The following is a 22,182-nucleotide window of genomic DNA, read 5'->3' as shown; positions in this document are numbered from 1 at the left end:
CATTTAGCACATCCCGCACAGTTTTGCACACACCCATTTGGCACAATTTCCTACATCCAAACAAAATCTCTAGAAATACGGCTAATTCATGATACTCCAGCCACAACGCCAAACATGGACATCTTCAAAATAACTTGACCTTTCTTAGAGTACATCTCTGTGATTGCTGCTAAGGTAGCAGTAGTATTTGGGCCAAAGGAAGCCTTTCAGCTCAGATTAATTGCCCAAGGATTTCAGCAGTTTTTCACAAGCTTTCTGTAGATCATGCTGATTTCCATTTTGCTGCATTTTAGACAGTTTCAGGTTAGCTAGGATATGTCACCATGGCAGACAGTTTAGACATAACTGAATAATATTCAAAGTAAATATTTAATGCTGTGCTACATAACATAGCATAGATTGTTACTTTATACAGCATTGGTCGCTTCTCCAAAAAGAAAAATTCTGGGATAATGTATTAATTCACTACAAGTATTGAAAAAATGGTATGCTAATTCCACCTACAACTTTAACACCCTTCTCCCAAAAGACATTAAGGATCATGAACATAAACACACAAAATCAGTTATTATGTGAAAGCACATGCATTGCCACATGAAGGTTGAACACGTGGCTAATTGAAGAAGTACAGTCTCATTGGCAAGCTCAGGAAAACTTCCACTTCTGCTAACTTGTGCAAGCAAATCTTTAGCATTGTAGTTAACAGAAAACAAATAGCAGAACCTAGACACATCAGCTAAAAAGTAATCCCCCCATACTGAGCCAGCTGAACTTGGGCTGAAATTCAGTGAAGGGTTCGAAGGAATCTGATGGTAAAAGAGCAGTATAACAAAGTTTGGAAGCTTTTGTGTGAGTAGGAAATGTTTGAAATAGAGGAGACATCCTCAATTTAATGAACCTCAGGTCTGTCACTCTTCTGTGCTTTTCTATATAAGAGAATGATCTGGAAATGAATACAATTTCTTTTCTTGCACTTCATGGATTTTGGGGAAAAATCAATTATGTCAAAAAATATGACAGATGAAAATATGAAGATATTTATGAATCTAATGTGCAAGTCTAATGAACTTTTATATTGCTCTAATATTATTGTATCACACTTGCATCTAAGATCACAGTTAAAGAACACAACTGGAAAGTGGAAAAGAAATTCCAAATGGAAAAAGCACAAGACTAGCTTGAAACAAATATTAACACAAGTATTTGCGTGGGTCCTCACAATTCCAAGCAAGCATTAATGTAATCAAACCTGCATGACTTTCTCCGTCAAACCAGACTTGAAGGTACTTTGATCCTCTCTTGAGCCACAAGAAATAAAATACTACCTAGAGGTAGTACATGAGAAAACCATGTAACAGGTCAAGATAAAGCTTTGTCTAGAATACTTGACTACGATAAAATGCATAAAGTCAAATCAGTATTTATATGTAAAACAATAAAAGGCATAAAAATCCAGACAAATTGTCTTAAAATTAGCATTTGCACCAAATTTCCATCAGTTTCCAAACAGTTTCCATCAGTATTTCTCATTTCATTAAATAAAAAGGTGACTCATATGGGGCAACACTCAATGTGTATTTTGAACAGAGGTTAATTATCCTTTCAGTGTCCCCAGGTCTCCTAAAAGCCATTAAACTTTGCCCACATTGTAACCTTAAATGAGTGCAAGAAATTAAACATAACCAAAAGATTTAGACCTTTTTTCCCCCTACAGTGTTAGAAAAATAACTCTGTCCCAAAGTCTTTGGGCACGATTTTCTACGTATTAATGTTTTTTTCTTATTCATTCTTCCCTACTGGAGAAAAAAAAAAATCCACCAACCCCTAGCTAGGCATAGCTGAACACATCTAAGACAGAAAAGAATAAAAATTTCAGTCTCTTACGCCTCCTAAAAGGTACGTTACTGAATAAGAAGGAATTACATACTGAATCACCCTTCCCACGTAAGGAGTGTGACTCAATAAAAACCTGGGTATTTTTAAAGGAAGAGGCTATGCAATCCGTTTAAAATCCTGGGGAGAAGTAGTAACTTCAGGGAGAAGCACTGCTTCTGAAAAAAGACTGCAAACATACTCATTGACAAGGACACAGAGCACAGTCAACTTTACCTAGCCAAAGTGCTTCCTCTAACAAAAGGAAAAAAATCAGACAAAAGAATGAAGAACAATGGCAAGACTATACTTCAGGTTGACAATGGAGTTGAAAAGCTCTTTAAACAACTTATACCAGTAAAAGAAATCAAACTATAAGGTTTTAGCATAGATTTTTTAACTTAATATGAATTAAATACATAAATGATATATATAAACAAATATGAATTACATACACTTAATATGAATTAAATACACAAATGTATGTATATACATACACTCAAAAACCAAAATGAGTTTGGCAGACTTTTATAGAAAGGAGCTTTGCAGAAAATATTCAAGAGGAGTTCAGCCAAAGAGAATGTAAACTGCTTAGAGAAATCAGTGGGAAGCACTGAGGCTCCAGCACCTTCACCCCCAAAGCATGCCTTGGATGCCTTGATCTCAAATCACTTGGTTTATCAAACTTCTCATTAGGAGAGACAGAAGAAGAGACAAAAACATTCATTAAAAGCAAACTGTTCAGCAACTGTTACAGAGCAGTCAGAATTCTGACGTTTCTGTGGTGCTCAGAAAGCACCTATAGGCAAGTGGTTAATGAGAAATTCCACTTTATATTTTCCATTTACAGTGACCTGTAGGAAGTAATTTAATGCGTCAGAATTTGTGCTGTGAAACAATTCCAACACTCAACATATTTGAGAAAATATTTCAGATCTATTTCAGTAACAGAATACTCAGCCAGAAGGGTATGTGTGTTAATTTATTTTGCATTTTTAGAAGACATGTGATAGCATAGGGTCCAATACATAATAATCCTCTTGTAAATGTAGTTTCTATTCTTGTAATAAAAGGTAGTCTAAGTAATATATGCTAGAAGGTTAAAACAGGACTGGAATGGTGGTCTGACGGAAGTGCAAATGAGAGGTATCATACAAAACTTGGCTAGAATTTCTCTACAGTAACTGATAGGTAAGAGAGAAAAAGCTCTTGGAGGCTGCACTCTATATTTGAACTTCTGCAGACCTCGTACTTACAACGGGAAAATCCTGGTGAACAGGGAACGGGGAAAAAGGAGAAAACTGTGAAGGAGGTTCTGGCTCAGTTATTCACCTATTCCATGTTTATTTTTCCTTAATAAACAGATATGAATTTTGAGGTAGGCATATGTGATGGAGAGTTTCAGAAGCCTTGTTATCAACATATTTTACATGTAATATGTGCCTCAAAGAATATTAAGTCCTGCTGAAATAACTTATACAGATAATGGGAGAGGAGAATTAGCATAAGAAAATACATTTAAACAATACATTCCTATTACAATATTAAATATTTTATTTTTTCTCAAAAGGCAAAGCAGAGAAACCTGCCCTGTGTAGGATAAAAATACACAGTGTTTGAGCACAGATAAACCTATTTATAGGTCTATGCACTTAACCTTATTTAAAATTTCCCACTGAGAACTGTATCTTCAATACTGAGAACTGTATTCAAAAAAGTTGATGGAAGGTGTCAAGATCAGACTGCCAACTCCAAAATTTCAGTTTAGGTAACTACTTAAGGGAGGAAGGAAAGAACAGGTAACGGCCCGTATTTGATGCGTTTATTTGCCACAACATTTTAGGGTAAGGAGTTAGATGTTAGCTGGTACTATACAGAGAGTGCATTTAAGCAGTAGTTGATATTCTTGAAAGAACAGAGCCACACTACTATCAGCAGAAATACCATCTAAAATTCTAAAACCTACTGCTTTTCAAATTTGAAGGAAATAAAATAAGATAGAGAAACATATGTTGAGGTCAGGCAGTGTACCATCTCATGCATAGAAACAGCAGCCTACTGTACACGCCACAATAACAGCTTCTGGTAAAAATATTTTCAGTAATAATACTAAGCAATTCCTGGCTCCATTTCTCAGTCCTGTCCCCACAGTTTAATAATTCCTCAGATTTGCCTCAAGTGCTGTGTGGGGATCCACGAACAAGATCAGCAAATTGGTTCACATGAAAAAAAAACTTCAAAAAATAAGATAATTCTTATCATGAATTAGGTCACTGCTCCATTTCACAGCATGGCCCCAGAAAGACCCAGGCTGGGAAAACTGAAGGCATGTGCAGTGAAGTAAGGGGATGAATGTGAGCAAAGAGAGGGAAGGCATAAGCATCTTCGGTCAGTACACATTTGTGAACTATGCCCTCCCAATAATCAAGGCTCAAAATGCAAGTAATTCTATATTGTGCTCCTTGAGCCAAGGACCTGGCGCTACGTTTTATTGATTGACGCTGAATCACAGAACCTGAACCTTTGTTCCACACAAAGGGCCTTATTCTTTGTGAAGATCAAAACACGTTTTCAGCATTTTTCTGGGAATGGTGCTGATTATGACTAAGCTGATAACCTCTTTCCTCCCACTGCAGGGGAAGGCATGGTAAGATGCACCAGGTCAATGAAAGAAAGTTTGTGAGCAAGGCAGGCCCTTTTGTCAAAGATGACTTCCATCAGATTTTCCTAGGGACATAAAACTACCACTGTATTTTTGAGCTGGGATTTTTTTTTTTTTTTTTCCCCTGAGGAACATAATGATAGCTTTACTAAAGTAAACTCAGATTTGGTTAATTCAGAAAAAGTGCCTGGATCTACATTTGGTTTTGCCATCTCTAATAGAAAGAACTTTTTGACAGAAGTATTTATCTGAGAAATCCTACCTTCAGCCTTATGGAGAGTACCTAAAAAGAAGTCTCCATATACCTTCTGACCTTCAAGCTAAAGTGCTGAATTAGTGGGATCAGCCACAGCAGCACATAACCCCCAGCTGTAAGGAGTTTACAGTAATATTTACATAGAGGATTCAGCAGGTGCACCAAAAAAACCCCAGGTGAATAAATTAGAAAGAAAGAACTTGAAGAACTCTGAAGTCTTCCCATCTACGTAAGACTCCCTCATCTGCTTTCTGTATGGCAGGGTTTCTGTTACACAGAAGGTTAATCAAACTATGTCAAATCCAATGGGTGCACTGTTCCCAGCAGGAAAAGCCTGATTTTATTTTTGTGATAGATGAAAGAAAGAACAGGCCTAAGAACCTGAAATAAACAGAAAGCTTTAGTCAGCTGGAGACATCTTGACTTATATAAACTGTGTATTAACACAGTTAACCCACTGCCTCAGTTAATACACACTGCCAGGATATTTTCAAACACTGGATTAAAGAGAGCAAGATTTTAATCTGAAAGAGTTATCTGAGAACCGTGAAATCCCAAGTAGCTTCATGGACACTGTAATTCAAATCTGAAGCCTGTAAAATAGCAGGAAACCATACATCATGAGATGATGGAGGGTAGGATTACACAACACAGGGCTACAAAAACAACATTAAATATTGGGGCAGAGGTACACACAAATGAGATGTCCTCATACCTTGAACCACTTAAAGCCAAAATGGTTGACCTCATGCACTGACTCATTAAACAGCTTCAGACAGGCAGTGAAGTGGCAGAAGGGTAGAAAACAATATAAACAGAAAAGAGGAAAGAAAAAGCATGCAATTAAAAACAAATTATAATCAGTTTGGATAACTGTAACATTTTAAAACCACATCTATCATTCATACTTGGTCTAAGAATGATCCTAGCCTATTATAGGTTGTAAAAACCTAAGGATTTACCATTAATATTGTATAGAAAAAAGAGCCTTGCATTTTAAAACTCTAAAGCTATCTAAGGGTGTCTTTCACAATTCAACAAAGAACCTCCACAGAACATAATAAAACAAAAAAGGCATTCTTTTAAAGTAACTGAAGGATTATGAAGTGAAAAACATTTGAAAGAAAGTCTCCTCCTCACCTCGGAAAAACATTGACTTGCCATCAGTCTATTACTTGGCTGTATTTAATTGATACCAAAATAAAATCCTATTGGACGAAATGGGGCACAGCAGCTCTCTGGAACTGGATACTCCAGTTGCTTTTCATTCATGCCATCTTGTTGATCAAATTTTAAAAACTATAATTGGTCACAGCTGGCAGTTTAGTTCTTCTGTTGGACTAAGACACTGCGGTCCATCAGTGATAGCATAGATGTTGACTCTTCCCTCTTCCGATCCCCGCTGCTTCCAATCCGTCCTTTTTCCTCCTCACTTCTGTATATGCTACTACATCCAAATTAATTTCTTTTCACGATGCTGTTGCCCACCATATTCCACCAATCTTGTCCCACAAATATTACTTCTCTTGGCTCTCTTCCTCTCCTCTCATTCTCTCTCACTTATCCTTATGGCCATCAGACTGCATATTTCCCTGCCTTGCCTCATCTTTCACATTATACACCAGCTATTTCCCCCTTTTCACCAAGCTCTGACCATCTGATCTCACTCTGTGCCAGGCTTTCCTGGTGAATTCTTCTGAAAAGCCTCCTTACTGCCAAACCTGAAATTTGTGCATATTCCCAAAGCACTATTCTCTTTCCGTATTCTTGTTTTAGGATGCCTCATGTATAAATAAAACTTCACTTCTACGACAACAGTTCCCTCTTTCACTAACCTGGACTCATCTCCATACCCAGACTCCATAATAAACCAGCTGCTAACAGCTCACAGTGGACAGACATTTATGAGGAGCTCACGTTCAACAGGATTAAAAGGAGTCCTCTTAACCCTCCCGTGACTGAAAACCTCCTCACTACTTCACTTCTTTTAATCTAAAACAGAACTTTTGTATTTTTATTAATCTTGATAGTATCTTTGACTCAAACCTCCTTTAAAAGGTTATTTTTAAAAACTTGCAGAATTTCTTTCATGGAATATCTCTAATACAAGACTTTTCTGACGGCATCTATATAAGTAAAGTCCATGGGTAGGATTTATCCTGTGTCTGGATCTATGCAAAATCTTTCTTGTGCAGGTTGTGCCCATTTATGCAGTAATCTTGTCAGTAGCTTTGATGATGTTAATGCTACTAGCATGCCCCTTTGCTAGTGAATCAAATGTAAGCTACTCATCCTTTGCAAACTGTACTCTACCCATCTTTCACTTTCAATACCGAAATGACCTACGATCATCCTCTAATACATGCCTACATTATGCGTGCACGAAATCTGTAAGTGTTCATCTTTGTGCTTACTTCTCTAATTCAGTACTTCTAACCCCTACAAAATGAACACACTCTACCTTCTTCAAAACCTTCCCTCAAAAAATTCATTCTGTGCTTGTTCTGCATTTCAAGCACAGACATCACAAAAGGGTGAGTTCTACGAGCTTCTAGATGCTCAAAGAATATAAAAATGGTCACTTTATCTTGTAACAAAAATTAAAACATTGTGACATTCTAGGCATCAAAACACCTACTATTTTGTTTACTTTTGCATCTCAGCATAGAACCTACTCCACTGTAAGATACAGATTTTCTTTTCAAGGGCATCTAATCTTTGATGTGGTATTCACTACCTAGTTACTATTTCTATTTCATCCAATTTTTTTAAAGCCTACAAGAAGTTTGGAAAGAAGGCGTTCCTGAAAGTGAACACTCTAACATTGTCCAGGATTTTATGGTACAGCAACCAGAATTATCCTCAATATGTCTATCATCAAACAGCTGAGCTTGACTTTAGCCTAAAGAGAAACAGTTGCTTTCTTCCTGAAAACTTGGATTATTACTAAGGTATTTATATCTTCTTTTTAGTTAAAGTATGTGATATAAGAATACACGTTGGAAAAAACCTCTCAAAACATTTTGAAGTGCAGTTAGTGAGAATTTTTTTACATAAACAACAAAGACATCATGACATTACAGTGCAACTGACCAAACGCTCCTGTTTGCTTATTATGGTCAAGTAAGGCACAGTGAAAAACACTGAAGAGGCTCACAAAAAGCACAATAAGAGCTCTATCAAAATTTCATGGAATTTTATTCACTACTTATGGCATGTTTTCTTGATGATTACTTAACATGAGTTAAAATCAGGCACATACACGATTCTTCAGAGTACCTCAGCAGGGGCACAGAATCAATTCATGCATAAAAGTGCACACTTGTGGCTTCAACACACATACGCGTATTTTCTGTGTGTATGCTTGGCTCAAGCCAAGGGATTTGTCTCTTTATCCAGTTGTTTTGCAAGTACAACAAGACTGTGGTCTATAACCACAAGTATGCTAATAAAAATTGTTTTAAAATACATTCAATGAACAACATAGTGAACGTAAGTATGCTTACACATAGGAAGATAGCTCTGACAGGCAAGACAGATCAGAAGAATTACTACTTAAAATAATATTTTAAAGCTCAGGATACCTTATATTTCCTTTAATTTCATGAAAATCTTACCTATGAAATACAACTTATCATGAAGGCTTTGCAGACTTTGAGTTCTGTTACTTATGTTAGAACAGAGATACAGGATCATCAAACAAAACCAGCTGTGTCTCACAGTAAAGCACGGAAAACAGTACTTTACTGTCTGGTTACTTTCCTAAGAGGACTACCAGTGACTTTATAAGATTGCAGACCTGTTTCTCAGCATTGATCCTGGCTGACTCCTCTTGTGCTAGCACCATTTCCCGCTCTGCAGTTATCTGAACACTTTCTCTGAGTGCCTCTTCCAATTCTTCAATCCGATCATCCTTTTTACGTAGATTGTCCTGGAAAATGATGGAAGACTAGGTGAAGACGACTTGTTTGGAACTACATCCTTTTAACCAACCAAGTTTTACGCCAAATAAAATGTGGTTCTCCCTCCCAAGGCGCAACTGCAGGCAAATCATCTTCACACAAAGGAAAGAAGGATGATGTGATGCAAGAGTAGGAGGAAGACTACAGTAAAGAGAAGAAGAATGCTAGTAAAGCAGGACCTCAAAGCAAGAGTGCTTGCCCTCTGTGTTGGATATACCACAGTCTTGTCAGATTATACAGCATAGATAAGCAAGGGTTGTTGGTAAATAAAGATTAGTAAGCAGTTCCAAAGAAGCACAGAAGCAGAATTGGTGGGAAGGTAGCAGGCATTTAGCATTGCCCATTTGCTCACACATTCACCAGCAGGTGTGGCAAGAAGGGAAACAGCGCTGCAGTTTCAAACTTGCCATTTCCAGGTTAAGGGAGAGAAAAGCAAACATTAACCCAACAGAGTTTTCCATTGTTCAGATTAAGTCTTTAAGGAAGTTTTCATCAAAAACTGTCTAAGAATTATGAAGGGTTCATCTGGGCTGTCTGAATCCCAGACATTCAAGTATCAAGATTCCCTTAAAATTCATTCGCTGATTAAGAGCGTCCTCACAGTTGCAAGTTCTGAAGTCCCACATATACTCAAAGACCATTGAAGAAAACGGTATTGCTCCTCAGAAAATATACTGGTTTATTGGTTTATACAAACACTATAACTTCAAAAAATTATATAAAAAATTAACGGTATTGTTATTTGTAAAGGAGACCCTCCTTACTTTAATATTGCTAGGAAAATAAATGTACATCTCCTGCTTCTGCTGTAGTAGCTTGGACAAAAGATTGCAAAGCAGGCTGTCCTCACAGGTATCTGTGAATGTCTTGGACCATGGCTGCTTAACAAATCCATCAGAAATGAGCAGCTTGATGGAAGATTTCTGCATCGCTTGTCTTGCAGATTGGTTTAGATCATAGAGTTCAGATGAGATATTAATATATATATTCAAGTTACCACATGAACTTTTTAGCCATCTCAGCAGCAGTGGAAGAATCAAAAATGTTTCCCTTTGTTTTTTCGCATTTTGCTTTTTGTCAGATTTACCCCTTTGTCTTCTGTCCTTTTGTATTTAGGACTGAAATTTTCCACTGTTTCTCTGAAAGTGTTTCATACCATATAAAGAATAAGGAAAAAGATGACTGACTTGGAAAAAATTTGACCTTGCAACCTTCATAATGCAAAAATTAGTCATTGACGTTTAAAGAATGAACCTGACTTATTCCTGAATTCCTGCTTTCTAGGACTTGGGATACATCACCAAGGATACTTCTTGTATGAAGACCATTTCTGGCAGTCTCAAAACTGCCACTTTCAATAGAGCGTTCCAGCAGAGATGCAAAGCTTTGTATCAGACCAGTGTGAGACCTCTGGCATCACTGCCCTTGTGTAGAGAAAGGCTGGTATCCAGCCACTAGTACAGGCAACACCATTTGTTAGGCTTTGCAGAGGAGCTTTCTGCTGATGGTTGCTTTCCAAAGTGGATTCATAGAGCAAGTAATTGCTGATTTTTAAAGAAACAAATGGAGAGATCCTAATTTCAAAAATAGGAGTTGCAAAACATGTTTTCATACTTTTTGAATCTTTCTGAAACACTGGTAATAATCTTCCAAAACTACTCTATGGTTATGATTAGCCTAACCAAAGACTCATCAAAAAGATGAATAACAAGTTTACAAAAAACTCAGCACAGAATATTAACTGTGCCAGACATTAAAAATATTTATTTGTCTATCTGTATTCCACAATAAATATCAACCCTACTTCTTGATATGTTATTCATGAATACCCAAGGAAGTGTGGAAGTGTAGCTCTCCCTTTCAAACAACAGAAATGGGAATAGTTCATTTCAACAGCTGCATGTAAAATGGAAACTGCCTTAAAACAAGAATGCAGAATAAAACATTCTAACACGTAAGGTATGCCCACTCTTCATCCCAGGCAAATGTTTAAGCGGTGAATTCGACACTCTGTTAACCTTGACACCACATAGTGCTCTATTCAGACAGGTGAACTCTTGAGGGACAGGAAGAAGAGCAATTGATGGTACCAAAACTGATCAAGACAGTGCCACACTACCTGCACTTGAAAAGTCTGCAGTCATATGTAATTGTTTTCCCTAAAATAATACACAAACTTTTATATATATCCTAAAAGGTTGCAAGTTTAAAAACGTCCAGCGTTGACTTACAAAGAACTGCCTAGAAACGATTATCTTTTAACTTCAGTCTAATACTCATCCAGTAAGGACAGCTTAGTTACAAGTTTTCACTTTCTGTCCCAGATGAACCCAGTTAAAAGCCATGCAAGTTTACTCTTGTAACAGTGTCACAAAATGTGTAACCACCTTACAGAACCACACCGATGCCCGGTGAGGGCAGCAGACTTAGCCAGAGAGCACCTCCACTCGTGCAGAATACTCTTAAGACACTTTTCTTTTGTTTCTAGCTCTTTGATTCATGACTAATTGCTCAGCATTTGAATTATTATTTTTTAAAATGTAAGCTGCTGTTTCAAGCAAAACATACTAATAGAGAAAAAGTAAATAAAAGTGAACCAGCATTTGCCTTTTAACTTAGCAGCATGTTTTTCCACTTGTTTGGCTCTAAACTCTGAAATATGACAGGCTTATGCTGACCTTAACCTGTGCTGCTGCCGCTTTCCTCTGTTTAGTTACATGAAGTATTCTATCTTTATTGTGATAAGCATTAAACTCTGAGAGAAAAACTTCTGTTAATTATAACTACAGCTATGACTTCTTTCCTGCAGTGACTGATTCTCTGAAGCAGCGGACTAGAGTGCAACTTGAGTTGCTTCATATATACATTAGAATATGACACCAAGGGAAAATTTATCTTCCTGTATTTTGGTGAAGTTGCACGATGATATACAGTGGCAGTCTCTTTTCATGAAGCTTATACATATGACTATTCAGAAATTAAAAAAAAAAGACATTACTTACCTGTAAAGTAACTGGATTCTTCAAGATGTATTACCTACCCAAATACCTCCGTGACCTCCCCTCCCTCTCCTCCTGAGTCCCATATGCACAAGATTCCACAGCAGAGATGGAATTAAACTGGGATAGAGGAGATAGCTCTGCCTTTATGCTCACCGGTGGCAGCACAAAGAAAAATGAAAAACCCATCTGACACTGTGGGAGTGCCAAGAGTTCAGGTACAATAAAAATTTTGGTACCCCCACTATGATCCTGTAGCTGATTTGTATGCAAAACTCATTCCAATACATGTCTGTCTGAAAGCCTGAAAGGAAAAGGAGGTGTGACTGACGCACATTTCTGGGCTTTTTCTTTCACTTCAGGAAGGAAGTGGTAGGATGTCCGAGTGATGCATATTGAAAGGCTGTATCCATTTAATCTATCCTGCATTCATGTGATGTGTAATCTGCCATGAAATTTTATGAAAGTGCATGAAATATAAGTTTCCATGAAGGCATTTAGGTTCAATTAAATCTGAGGTATCCTGGCAAACTTCTTCATAACTGTGTCTTAGACGAGACTAACAAAGGTCCTTAAGGCCTAATTTCACTCTTTGAATTGGAATTAAGGTGGATTTCTCTAGTTAACTCTTGGGAAAGATTAGTTAACAGTTTGAGAAGGCTTCAGTGTAATGCTTTTAACTGTTAAGAATATTTTTAGGACTAGCCAATCACCTAGGTAGGGAAAGATCATTTTCATATAGCCCTTTGCCTGTGTGCTTTCATAGACCAGAAGGGAAGAACACAGTACTGGGAGTGTTTCGAACTGGGAATCAATTATTTCTTAAACAGTGAAATTGTTACAAGGACTTATTCCTGTGAACTACTGCTCTTTCTTATCATGTATTTCCTCAAGAAGCCATAACCTAGACAAGAAACCTACTGATAATGATCTCAGTCCATTCTAGATTGAATTAAACTCTCCCCAGAAAAAAAAAAATAATCCTCCTTTGTGAATTGACCTTCCACTAGATAAGTGGAACCTGGGCTGGGAACTCAAGACTGCCAGCTACCAGAAGTACTACTTAAAACTTCCTCCTGGATACAAACTGTCATTTAGTTATTGATACAACAAATTCTTAACCAATATTTGGAAGCAGCCCACCTACAAATGTTAGGAATTTTTCACAGTTAAAAAATATGAGGGCCTGATTAATTGCAACTCTGAAGTGCATTCTGGTTGATTAACATGAAAAATCGAAATCTTACGAAGTTTCTTCTGCAAAGTTACCTTGTGAAGAGGAAAAATTGGTTCTACTGTAGTCAGCCCATTACTGAGGACTTCTGGTTTGCCATCTCAGGTGTCTATTAAAAAATGTCAAACGACTCTCACTACATTATGGAAAGTGGGTTTCTGCAGTGTTGGTTTAACTACTGCACTGCTGAACCCAGAAGGAAAGATGCTACTCTTCAGAAGAGTACAACTGATGAAAATAAATTGATTTGTTGATTAATCTCTGCTTTTCTCTGAAAAATACTTATAAAAACCTGTAGACATTTTTAAGAGGTCCTGAAGCTTTAAGGGAATACACAGTGTGGTGGTGCCAAAAGGTGGTTTTACAGTTTCATTTTATTTCAGAAGCAAATAATTATGGGCCTTAAAGCTCAGGTGAGCACGGTGGATCTCCCTCATTTGCCTCCACATGCTGACCAAGTACTTGAAGAAGTCTCTGAACAAGAAAAGCATGCAAAATTGTCACTCATAAATGGAGAAATACCTCTTGCACTGAGGAAACAATGCTTTGACTTAATGGGTTTTCAAGAATACACATTGGGTAAACACTGAAGGCCAGAACGCCACAGTACATATCCCGTATGGAGTTACAACAGGACCTAGCTGAAAAAGATTGTTTGGGGTCCCTGTGAAACTCAGCCGAGGCAGATGTTGTCCATGGTGAATCATTTCTCTCTGTATTCACTACCATTCACTGAAGAAGATGGCAATAAACAAAACGAAACAAAAAGAAACAACAAAAAACCAACAACATGCTGTCTTGAAGAGTGGAACAAAAGAAGACTGTAAATTCCTGAAGAAGGAAATACCTTTAGGGTAGTGTATAGCTTAGTACGAAGATGCAGCATGAACCACAAATAAACATAGATCCAATAGTAAGGATTCTGAAGACAAAAATAAATTAACAAAGAGGCAAACTATCATGTAAACAGCTGCTACTATACATATTGCTGGGCATGAACAAACAGTGGAGTTTATAGAATAACTAGAAATGCTAATGCTAGTATCATCAATGCTGCATACAGCTGTCTTGATGCCCTCAGCTGGAAAATGAACTGAAGTATCAGGGGTTACCTGTGATGGGGAAACCTCTGTCTGTCTAGGCAGAAGCTGAGTATACCCAAGTATTTGGTTTATATTAAGTCCCTGTTTCTCACAGAGTGAGCCAAAGAGGGTTTCTCTGTAAGTACAGCAACAGCATGTGTAATTATCATGAGTTCCTGAATGAAAGGAACAGTCCAAGAGCTGATGATGTCTCTTCAGCTGAGAAACCACCAGCAGGAGCTTCTCAACTGTTTCCTCATTTTTTGAGAGATTAGACCTGAGATGCACAATGACTATCTCATTAGGACAATATATGTCAACATCTGGAAAGTTATATCTGCCAAATAAGACCCGTAGTTTGGAATTCAAGCTTGACAAGTTGCATAAATGCAGGAAAAGAACTAGAGACAAAACAAGAAAAAACTGCAGCAGAAGAATTTCATTCCACTAGGGGTCGAGAGGGAAGTGCAACAAAGCTGGCCACAGCACTGCATATGCAGCATTGAAAACATGAGGGACAGCAGAAGGTGATGAGTACATTCTCCTAAGTGGAAAAAGAGAAGGCGTGTACATCCAGAATATGCGTGCACTTGCAGATCATCAGTTGCAGAAAGAAAAAATATGTATTTACAGTAAAAAGAAAAAATGGATAAAAATTATTTCCAGACATGATAAATATAATTGAACCAGTGCATTAAAAAGCACAGTAAAAAAAAAATACGGAAGCCAACAGTTTATGGGAAATGGCCAGTGAATTTTTTCTTTTGAAATAGAAAGGCAGAATATGGAGTGGTGTTCGGACAGCATTGTCCCTTGAGTATCATTGCTGCAGTGTAGGAGAACACTTAAGAGTGATGCAGAATATGCAAAAATATCTGCTCTTGTGCACACGGGAAGGATGCATCCTTTAAAAGTTATATGTATGGACAATCGCACGAAATAAATTCATAAAGTGTGCTCAACTAAAGAAGTCAGTAAAATACAAAGAATAAAAACAGGCAGACGGCTGCTCTACTCTGCACAAAGTTCTTGTGGCCTCCTACCTCATTAACGAAGACAAAACCCCACCTAGATAGTAAAATATGTCTGTAAAATAACATGACAAATTTATGATGGGAAACATGTTGGTATTGAGATTACTTATATAGAATTTAAGTGAAGTGGTAAGCATCTGTTAAAAAAAAGCTCTTCTCTACAGGCTAACAAAATAAATATAGAACTAATTCATCCATCAGAAGTTATGTAGACTAATTTCTGTTCATAAACATATAGGTCACAAAGAAGCAGCCAAAAAATACAGATGCAATGGCAATGCTATGCAATGACATTAGCATTGAATGATAGCTATCACTAAAAGAAATAATTTTGAGGTATATCAAGATACAAATAACGTTCCATATGTGACACATGTACAATCCTAAGCGCAAAACAGGCATGCATTCTCTTTAAAACATATTTACATGGAAAAAAACCCCCACAAGTCCATGAAAATTGGAAAAGAAATACATCAACTCTGAATACAGACTGTAACAGATAATATTTAGATACATGTATATCATTCTTAATGGCTCTAATTTAAATGAAAGGGGAGTGAAATGGGAGACAAAAAAATCTTAGTGAAAACTTAGTGAAGAGAAATGTTCAATTTTTCACATTGTCTATTTCTTGAACACAGATTAAGGACTCATAACAAAACTTGTGCATTTGTTATTTTTGCCTGAAAACTGCTACAAATGTATCATATACATTTGTATCTATTGTATCCATTGTATAACGTTTCTGAACATTACCCAGTATGCCTACAAAAATGTATGAACAACACCAGCCGTTCATATTTTTTTCTTCCACGGTATTTTATGTGTTACCACTCAAGTGTGTTACTTTCAAAAAGTGTTTCCAGAATATATAGCAGTTTTGTTCAACATCAGGAGCAATCAGAAATACACAGAGCTTGCAGTAACCATAAGAAAGGATCCTAATCAATACTAGTTGAATTATGTCCATCATAAGGCTCTGTAATTCCAATATCCTACTCTGCTACTGAAGAGGAATTCCATTGCATCTAGATTTACACATTTCTTGAAGGAGAATGGAGAGGAAAGGGAAGAAAAGAAAAGCACAAACAGATTTAGACACTATTACACAGGCCTAAAAGGGAAAGGCAGAACTGATTATTCCTACAAGAAACCGGCAACGTCTCTTCCTGAGAGCTACTATGCTTTTGACACTTCTTTCCTGTTACTCTAAGCTTGGTGCTCCCAACACAGCAATCAGTTAGGCATGTTGGTTTTGTACAGGCACTTTTCATTAGCAACCACCTAGACAGACTAAAGTACCTTGCCAATACTAACAACCAGGTTTACCATTTAGTAGCTCACGCAGGGTGCCAACAGCTTTAACATTTTGCTTCAGCTGTTGCAAATTACCACATTTGCATTTTTAAAACCTACAGGGACAGTGCTTCTATCTAACCACAGTGGGTCACTGCATGGACTATTGGAATGAGACCCAAGGCTGACAATACAGCTGTGAAAATGTTCTGAGGTGAACAAAAGCAACAGATATCTCTAATTCTTATGGGGTTTTGTGGTGGTTTTTTTTTGTTTGGTTTGGGTTTTTGGGTTTTTTTTGAGAGAGAGGGTAATTGGGGAAATGCTACTGTAAAAAGATTTCTTCATTAAATAAATCAATACTAAGACTCAAGACTCCTAAACTGATATGGGATTACAGCAAAAACCAGCGACAGTTTTAACTAACTGCACTAGTAATACAAAGCTCAAACCCATAGGTTATTCCCTTGATACAGTCCTGTTCCTCTGAACTTTCCTTGCCGATGTCAGTCCTGTCATCATCATTGTACTAATATATCACAGTAGTTGTAAGACCTACCTTTCTTTGAGCATTTTCAATCATTCCGTAAAAAAGAGCAGCAGAAGCAGCACACACAGACAGGCAGCTATAAAAGTTCCCTTCTCTTGTCTTCCGTCTTTTTCATAGCTGAACATATGACAAGAATTGCTAGTGATACAACACCACTGAGGAAGTGTTTACTCAGCAGTTGACGCCACTGAATCTCTCCCACACTCTCAGTTTTGAAGGGAATTCCTGCAATCACCTCTGGTCTTGTACATTCATTTTAGTCTTTGATGCCTTCTTCCTGATCTTCATCATAGTAGAGTAGCTATTGCGTTTGTGCTAGGAACTGCTTCCTCTAAAGCAGCCACCAGTCCTGGCATAGGGCTAAGAGTCTAGCAAGATACAATTGCTAACCACTATTCATTTTATTTAATGTAAAAGATCCCCAACATTATTACTTTCACTCCATGCAGGAGATCTCCTATCTCTCCAGCTTCAGACTAGAGATCATCAAAACAATTTCACATCAGAATTAAATTATCAAAATTTCTCATACCACCTGGGAACATCCCAACCCACCCACAATCCCCCTGCAAGCCAGATGCATCAAGTTGCAATGAAGTTACTTTCAAGGAAAAGATCTGTCTTGGTACAACCCGGATTCTGCTGCTAACCAAATATACATATCTTGATTTAGGGAAATGTTTTTGCTTAAAATATTAAAAGCTGGTTCTGTTCTAAATACCTTAACCAGTAAATGCACAGATCACCTTTACCACTGTATCTGAAAGTCTAAAGATACATTTGGATACAGGAAGTAAGCATACTTATGACTGGGATACAATAACAGAAACTTAAAAAAATTTCAGCAAGAAAGGATCAGGAAGAATGGAATGACAGGAGTGCAGCAACAGTCAATTCATACGTATGTGTGGAACATGAAACCTATTAGAGACAACTAATAAGAACAGAATACTGAAAAGACAAAGAAAAAATTGGACATTTAGATACCAAAATCATAAGGAATAATGAGTTTGAAAATACTGAAATGAAGTATTTGGGAAGAAAAGTTCCTTGTTAGGTTATTTTCAGTGTTACACTGATAGTGGCATTTAAACAGGCAACATAGCAACACAACATTCATAAAAACTACCATTTAAATTCACTGGCATAAAAACCAAAAGGATGAGAAAGTGGAAACTCTTCACATTCTGAGAGATTCTCACTTCTTTGTATAAAATTCTAGTTGTTTTTATAAAAGCCTGAACTAGGTCAGAGGAGAGAGAAAAATAGTTATTGTTTTTCTTTAGCCCTCAATATTTCAAAATGATCATCTATTGTTCTCAGCACGCAAAGCTGGAAGAAGTACTCCCTGGCTCTTGTCTTCACTGATTTCTTTTCCATGTTCAAGTGTTCAAATGTATTTAATATCTGTTTGAACAGAAGCTCATCCTTATGTTTACTATTTTCTTCCTTTTCTTTACATTTTCTGCTTTTGTCATAGCCTTTCTGCAGTGGATGACCTACATCATTTCATATTACCCAAGAGGTGAATACACTGCTGATATGGCATAGTAGTATTTTGACAGTGGCATAGTAGTATTTTCTGTTTTGTTGTTTAATATTTCTCAACATTATGTTTTTTAACAGTTCTGCTAACCAATAATATTTTCATGAAGATATTTATTCCAATTCCAAGATTGTTGTCATACAGTAATATTGCTAAATCAGAACCCATCATTGTGTACATAAATTTAAGATTGTTTCTCCTGACATATATTAATATAGACTCAGATACTGAGTTTCATCTGCTATTTTATCCATGAGTTAGAGTTATGAGATACCTGTGGAGTTATATAGGTTACCTTTCATTCAAATATCCTGAATAAATATAATTCAGAAATTTAGAGAAATTTAGTCTCATTTACAGAAAATACTATATTTGCTATTTTTAACCAGATACATTACCTTAGCATAATGCAATACTTGTTCCATGTCACTACAACATAAAGACATAAGCACTTAAAATACAAAAAATATTTACAGTTTAGGAATATTGAACGGTTCTTCAAAAGGAGGAAGAGAAAAGTACATGGGTGCTGACCGGCATGGAGGAAAAAACTGTGCCCTAGAAGGGCATGGATAACTGTTGTTGGGACACTGAATTTCTTTAGCTTTTATTCCCTTGCTTTTCACGCTGTGCTTTGGAAAACCATCTGACCTCAAAGATATCAAGACTTAGGTAGAATTCAAACAACAGCAACAAAAACAACACAATGTTCCAAGCTGAATTTGTTGATGAATTTTAACTGATTACGGACATTTTCTAGAACATTCAGGAGACCATCCTCCTTTAATCATCAGTGCAAGACTAAGTGGTACCAATACAGTTAGTTTTCCCACCGCCTGCATTCAGATCTGAGTGTACCTCAAAGAAAGTTCAACGGCTGAAAGGACTGGTGCTGACTTTCAGTATTTTACAACCTTCTGTCAGTTATGAATGCATGATTTGCAGCCTAAGCCTCAATCCCAGCTAGTTTTTGCACATCACAGTAAGGGCAGTTGTTCTGATATATCCTAAAAGTGTGTAAATTTTAGGCAAAGAGGAAAATTTAATAGGAAAAGGGCTAATTAAAGACAGAATAGGCTTGTTTCTATAGGGAGGTGGAAAAAAAAAGGAAGACTAGTTTAAGGGTGACAGCAATTTAGGCAATTTAGTAAGCAAGACTAAGGAATAATACTGGATTAGAATGAAGTTAATTAGGTGTACTACTACTTGAAATAAATTAGAAGAAATTTTTTAAAGGAAATGCTGAAGCATTTGTTGCCACAGGCATAGAACTGAAAAAAATTCCACGTGTATTATTTTTTTAAAATAAATTCTGTATTCTGTCTGTCTGTAGGTCCCCATCATCAGCGCATCCCCTTTCCTTTTTCATTGGGCAGAACAAGAATAAGGCAGAATAGTGATTTTATTGAACAATGAGACTATGAAATAAGCCGCAGCAACTGGGCATTTTTATTCTTGGGGAGAGATGAGTTAGAAACCATTTTCAACACAGCAAGTAAAAAAAAAGCTTGTGAGAGAGAGGGAAGGAAAAAAAAATCAGAAGAGGGAAAAAATTCAAATTTATTGCCTTTTCTCAGGCTCATGAAATAAGACACCAAAATGAAGAGAGAGCTGTTCTTCCCCTTGAATGTACTCCTATTGTTTTGCTTAAATCTGGCCCTCAATGTTTTCTACTCTCAGGAGAGACCTCCTCACAGGAACCACACCATGTTGTCAACAGTTACATTAATCTCTCTGACAGTTTTTAGGAAAGGAGTTTGAACTCAGATACTAATCTTGGGGAAAAAAACAGTCCATGTAAAAAACATCTAGCGGTTAAGTTTGTTGGCACACATTCAGCTGTCCAGTCTTTGCTGTACTTAGTTTCTGGCATATCATAAAGGGTACCAACCCTGCTCTTTGCCAAACAGGCAAGAGAGTACAAATAGCAGGTTTCATCTTCCACTGACACCTAATGTTTCTGCAGAAAAGACTGGGTGAAAGTGTGTCTGGAGAATAATATTCCTGATGGATCACAGAGAAACGTTAGGATGTAGGGAGTCCTCTTTCCTCTATTAAAAACTCTCAAGCCATATAATGGCTTTCTCTCACTACAAATCTCAATTTGCAGTTAAGGAAATACTGGGATAACTGGGAGACTGCCTAATGCTAGTTGTAAATAGTGACTTTCATGAAATTTTTCCATCTGTCTGCTCAAAACTGCAGAGCATTTTTACATTATGTAAGGAGACAGAGTCAAATAGTTCATCTTTTTTAAAGATGTCAAGGCAGTGAATATGTCTAACCTGAACATAATAAATGTATGGTAAATTAAACCATAAAGTGAAAACAAATAGAGCAGATGGCTAAGTGTCTGTCTAGGGATACGCTTCGCCATTCCAAATGTCAAGTCTCTTCAAGCTTAGTTTCTGTAAATGTTATGGTAACGTGTATTCTGGAAGGAGTGCTCTCTTCTGGTCAAACACAGAAGGTGCTAATTCTTCAACAACATATTTAATGTTGTAAACATTGATTATGTAGAAATGACAGATTCTGTGTCTATAAGGACTGCCATATCAAACCTAAGAACAAGCCCATATATTTATTCTGATAGTCAGAAATGTATATTATGCTTTAGATGGAGGAAAAACATGCATCTCCCTTCTTTAATAACACAACTGAACAATTCATACAGCAATGGAGAAATCAGTTTTTGAGACAACTAATTTTCATGTTCAAAAGTATACTATTTTTGTTGTTGCTTTGACATGTGACACTGCACATGTGCAACAATGAAGTTACTCAGACCTTCTAAACATTCATCAGAAAAAAAGCCTTTACTAAAACTGGAGACAGGGTTGTCCCCACAATTTGCTCATGGCTCCAGCTTACATTGTAATAATAGTAACACACCAAAAACTAACAAAATCAAGAAAATTAAGAAATGGGAGAGGTAAACTTACACTTTTTAAATGGTGTCCCATATTACTATATACTCTGTCTGTCTACAGCTTTTTGGAGAAATACAGATATCAGATTTCTGTATGGAAAATTGGGAAAATTGTATTAGAAACAGACCCAGGTAAATACTCTTAAGACTTAACGCATACAAAAGTTTGTCTTGATGAACCTCCTTCTAGTAAAAGGAGATTTTACTGTCTCGCAAAGTCCATCAGATCGAAAATGATACGAGATTGAAAAGGACTAACATCCCTAAGAACAGGACCTCATCTGAGCAGATGCTGCAGGACTTAACTTCATTCCTTCTTGTTTGTCCAGATAATTTTCTTGTCTTCTCCTGTTTATTTTCTGGCAATCTGTTAGCAAGTCTTCACGATCTCCCTTGAAATAAAGGTGCACTTTATGACTTCAATAGAGAAAATGAAAGAAACCATCTCTTTTAGCTAGAAGCTAATTTTTATGTGCACTACTGTCTCACTGAGACGGAAATCCAATAGTGTAATTTTTACATGAACATGTAATTTCATGATATTGCTATTTCATATTATGCACTGATTTTTGTAACATGCAATATTTCTCCACTATTCAATGAACCAGTATCTCTTTCTAGTCCTGGCCCTGTGATGTTAAGTGATAAAAATTGTTATGGTAACAACATTGTGAAAATTCCCAAGTCGTTTTTCCATTTCAGAGCATTGCAAATGAAGAATACCATACCTGAGTATTGTCCATTACTACTGTATTACTTC

The 22,182-nt window shown here is 36.9% G+C and overlaps 1 protein-coding gene across 7 annotated transcripts in view; it reads right to left on the bottom strand.

The window, feature by feature from the left end:
- The window catches only part of ERC1 (ELKS/RAB6-interacting/CAST family member 1), a 304,598-nt gene that overhangs the window by 116,025 nt on the left and 166,391 nt on the right, over positions 1-22,182 (bottom strand). For 5 of the 7 annotated variants that reach the window (XM_064458288.1, XM_064458316.1, XM_064458321.1 and 2 more), the window contains one exon: positions 8,590-8,721. The exons of the other annotated variants lie outside the window; for them this stretch is intronic. In XM_064458288.1, the coding sequence (XP_064314358.1) occupies positions 8,590-8,721 (132 nt within the window). The remainder of the gene's footprint in view (positions 1-8,589; positions 8,722-22,182) is intronic. 7 annotated transcript variants of the gene reach the window in all.

This window comes from Phalacrocorax carbo, chromosome 1, assembly GCF_963921805.1.
Source record: "Phalacrocorax carbo chromosome 1, bPhaCar2.1, whole genome shotgun sequence".
Classification (NCBI taxonomy): Eukaryota; Metazoa; Chordata; class Aves; order Suliformes; family Phalacrocoracidae; genus Phalacrocorax; species Phalacrocorax carbo.
The sequence above is the reverse complement of the archived record's forward strand: the minus strand, read 5'-3'. Positions and strand labels throughout refer to the sequence as shown.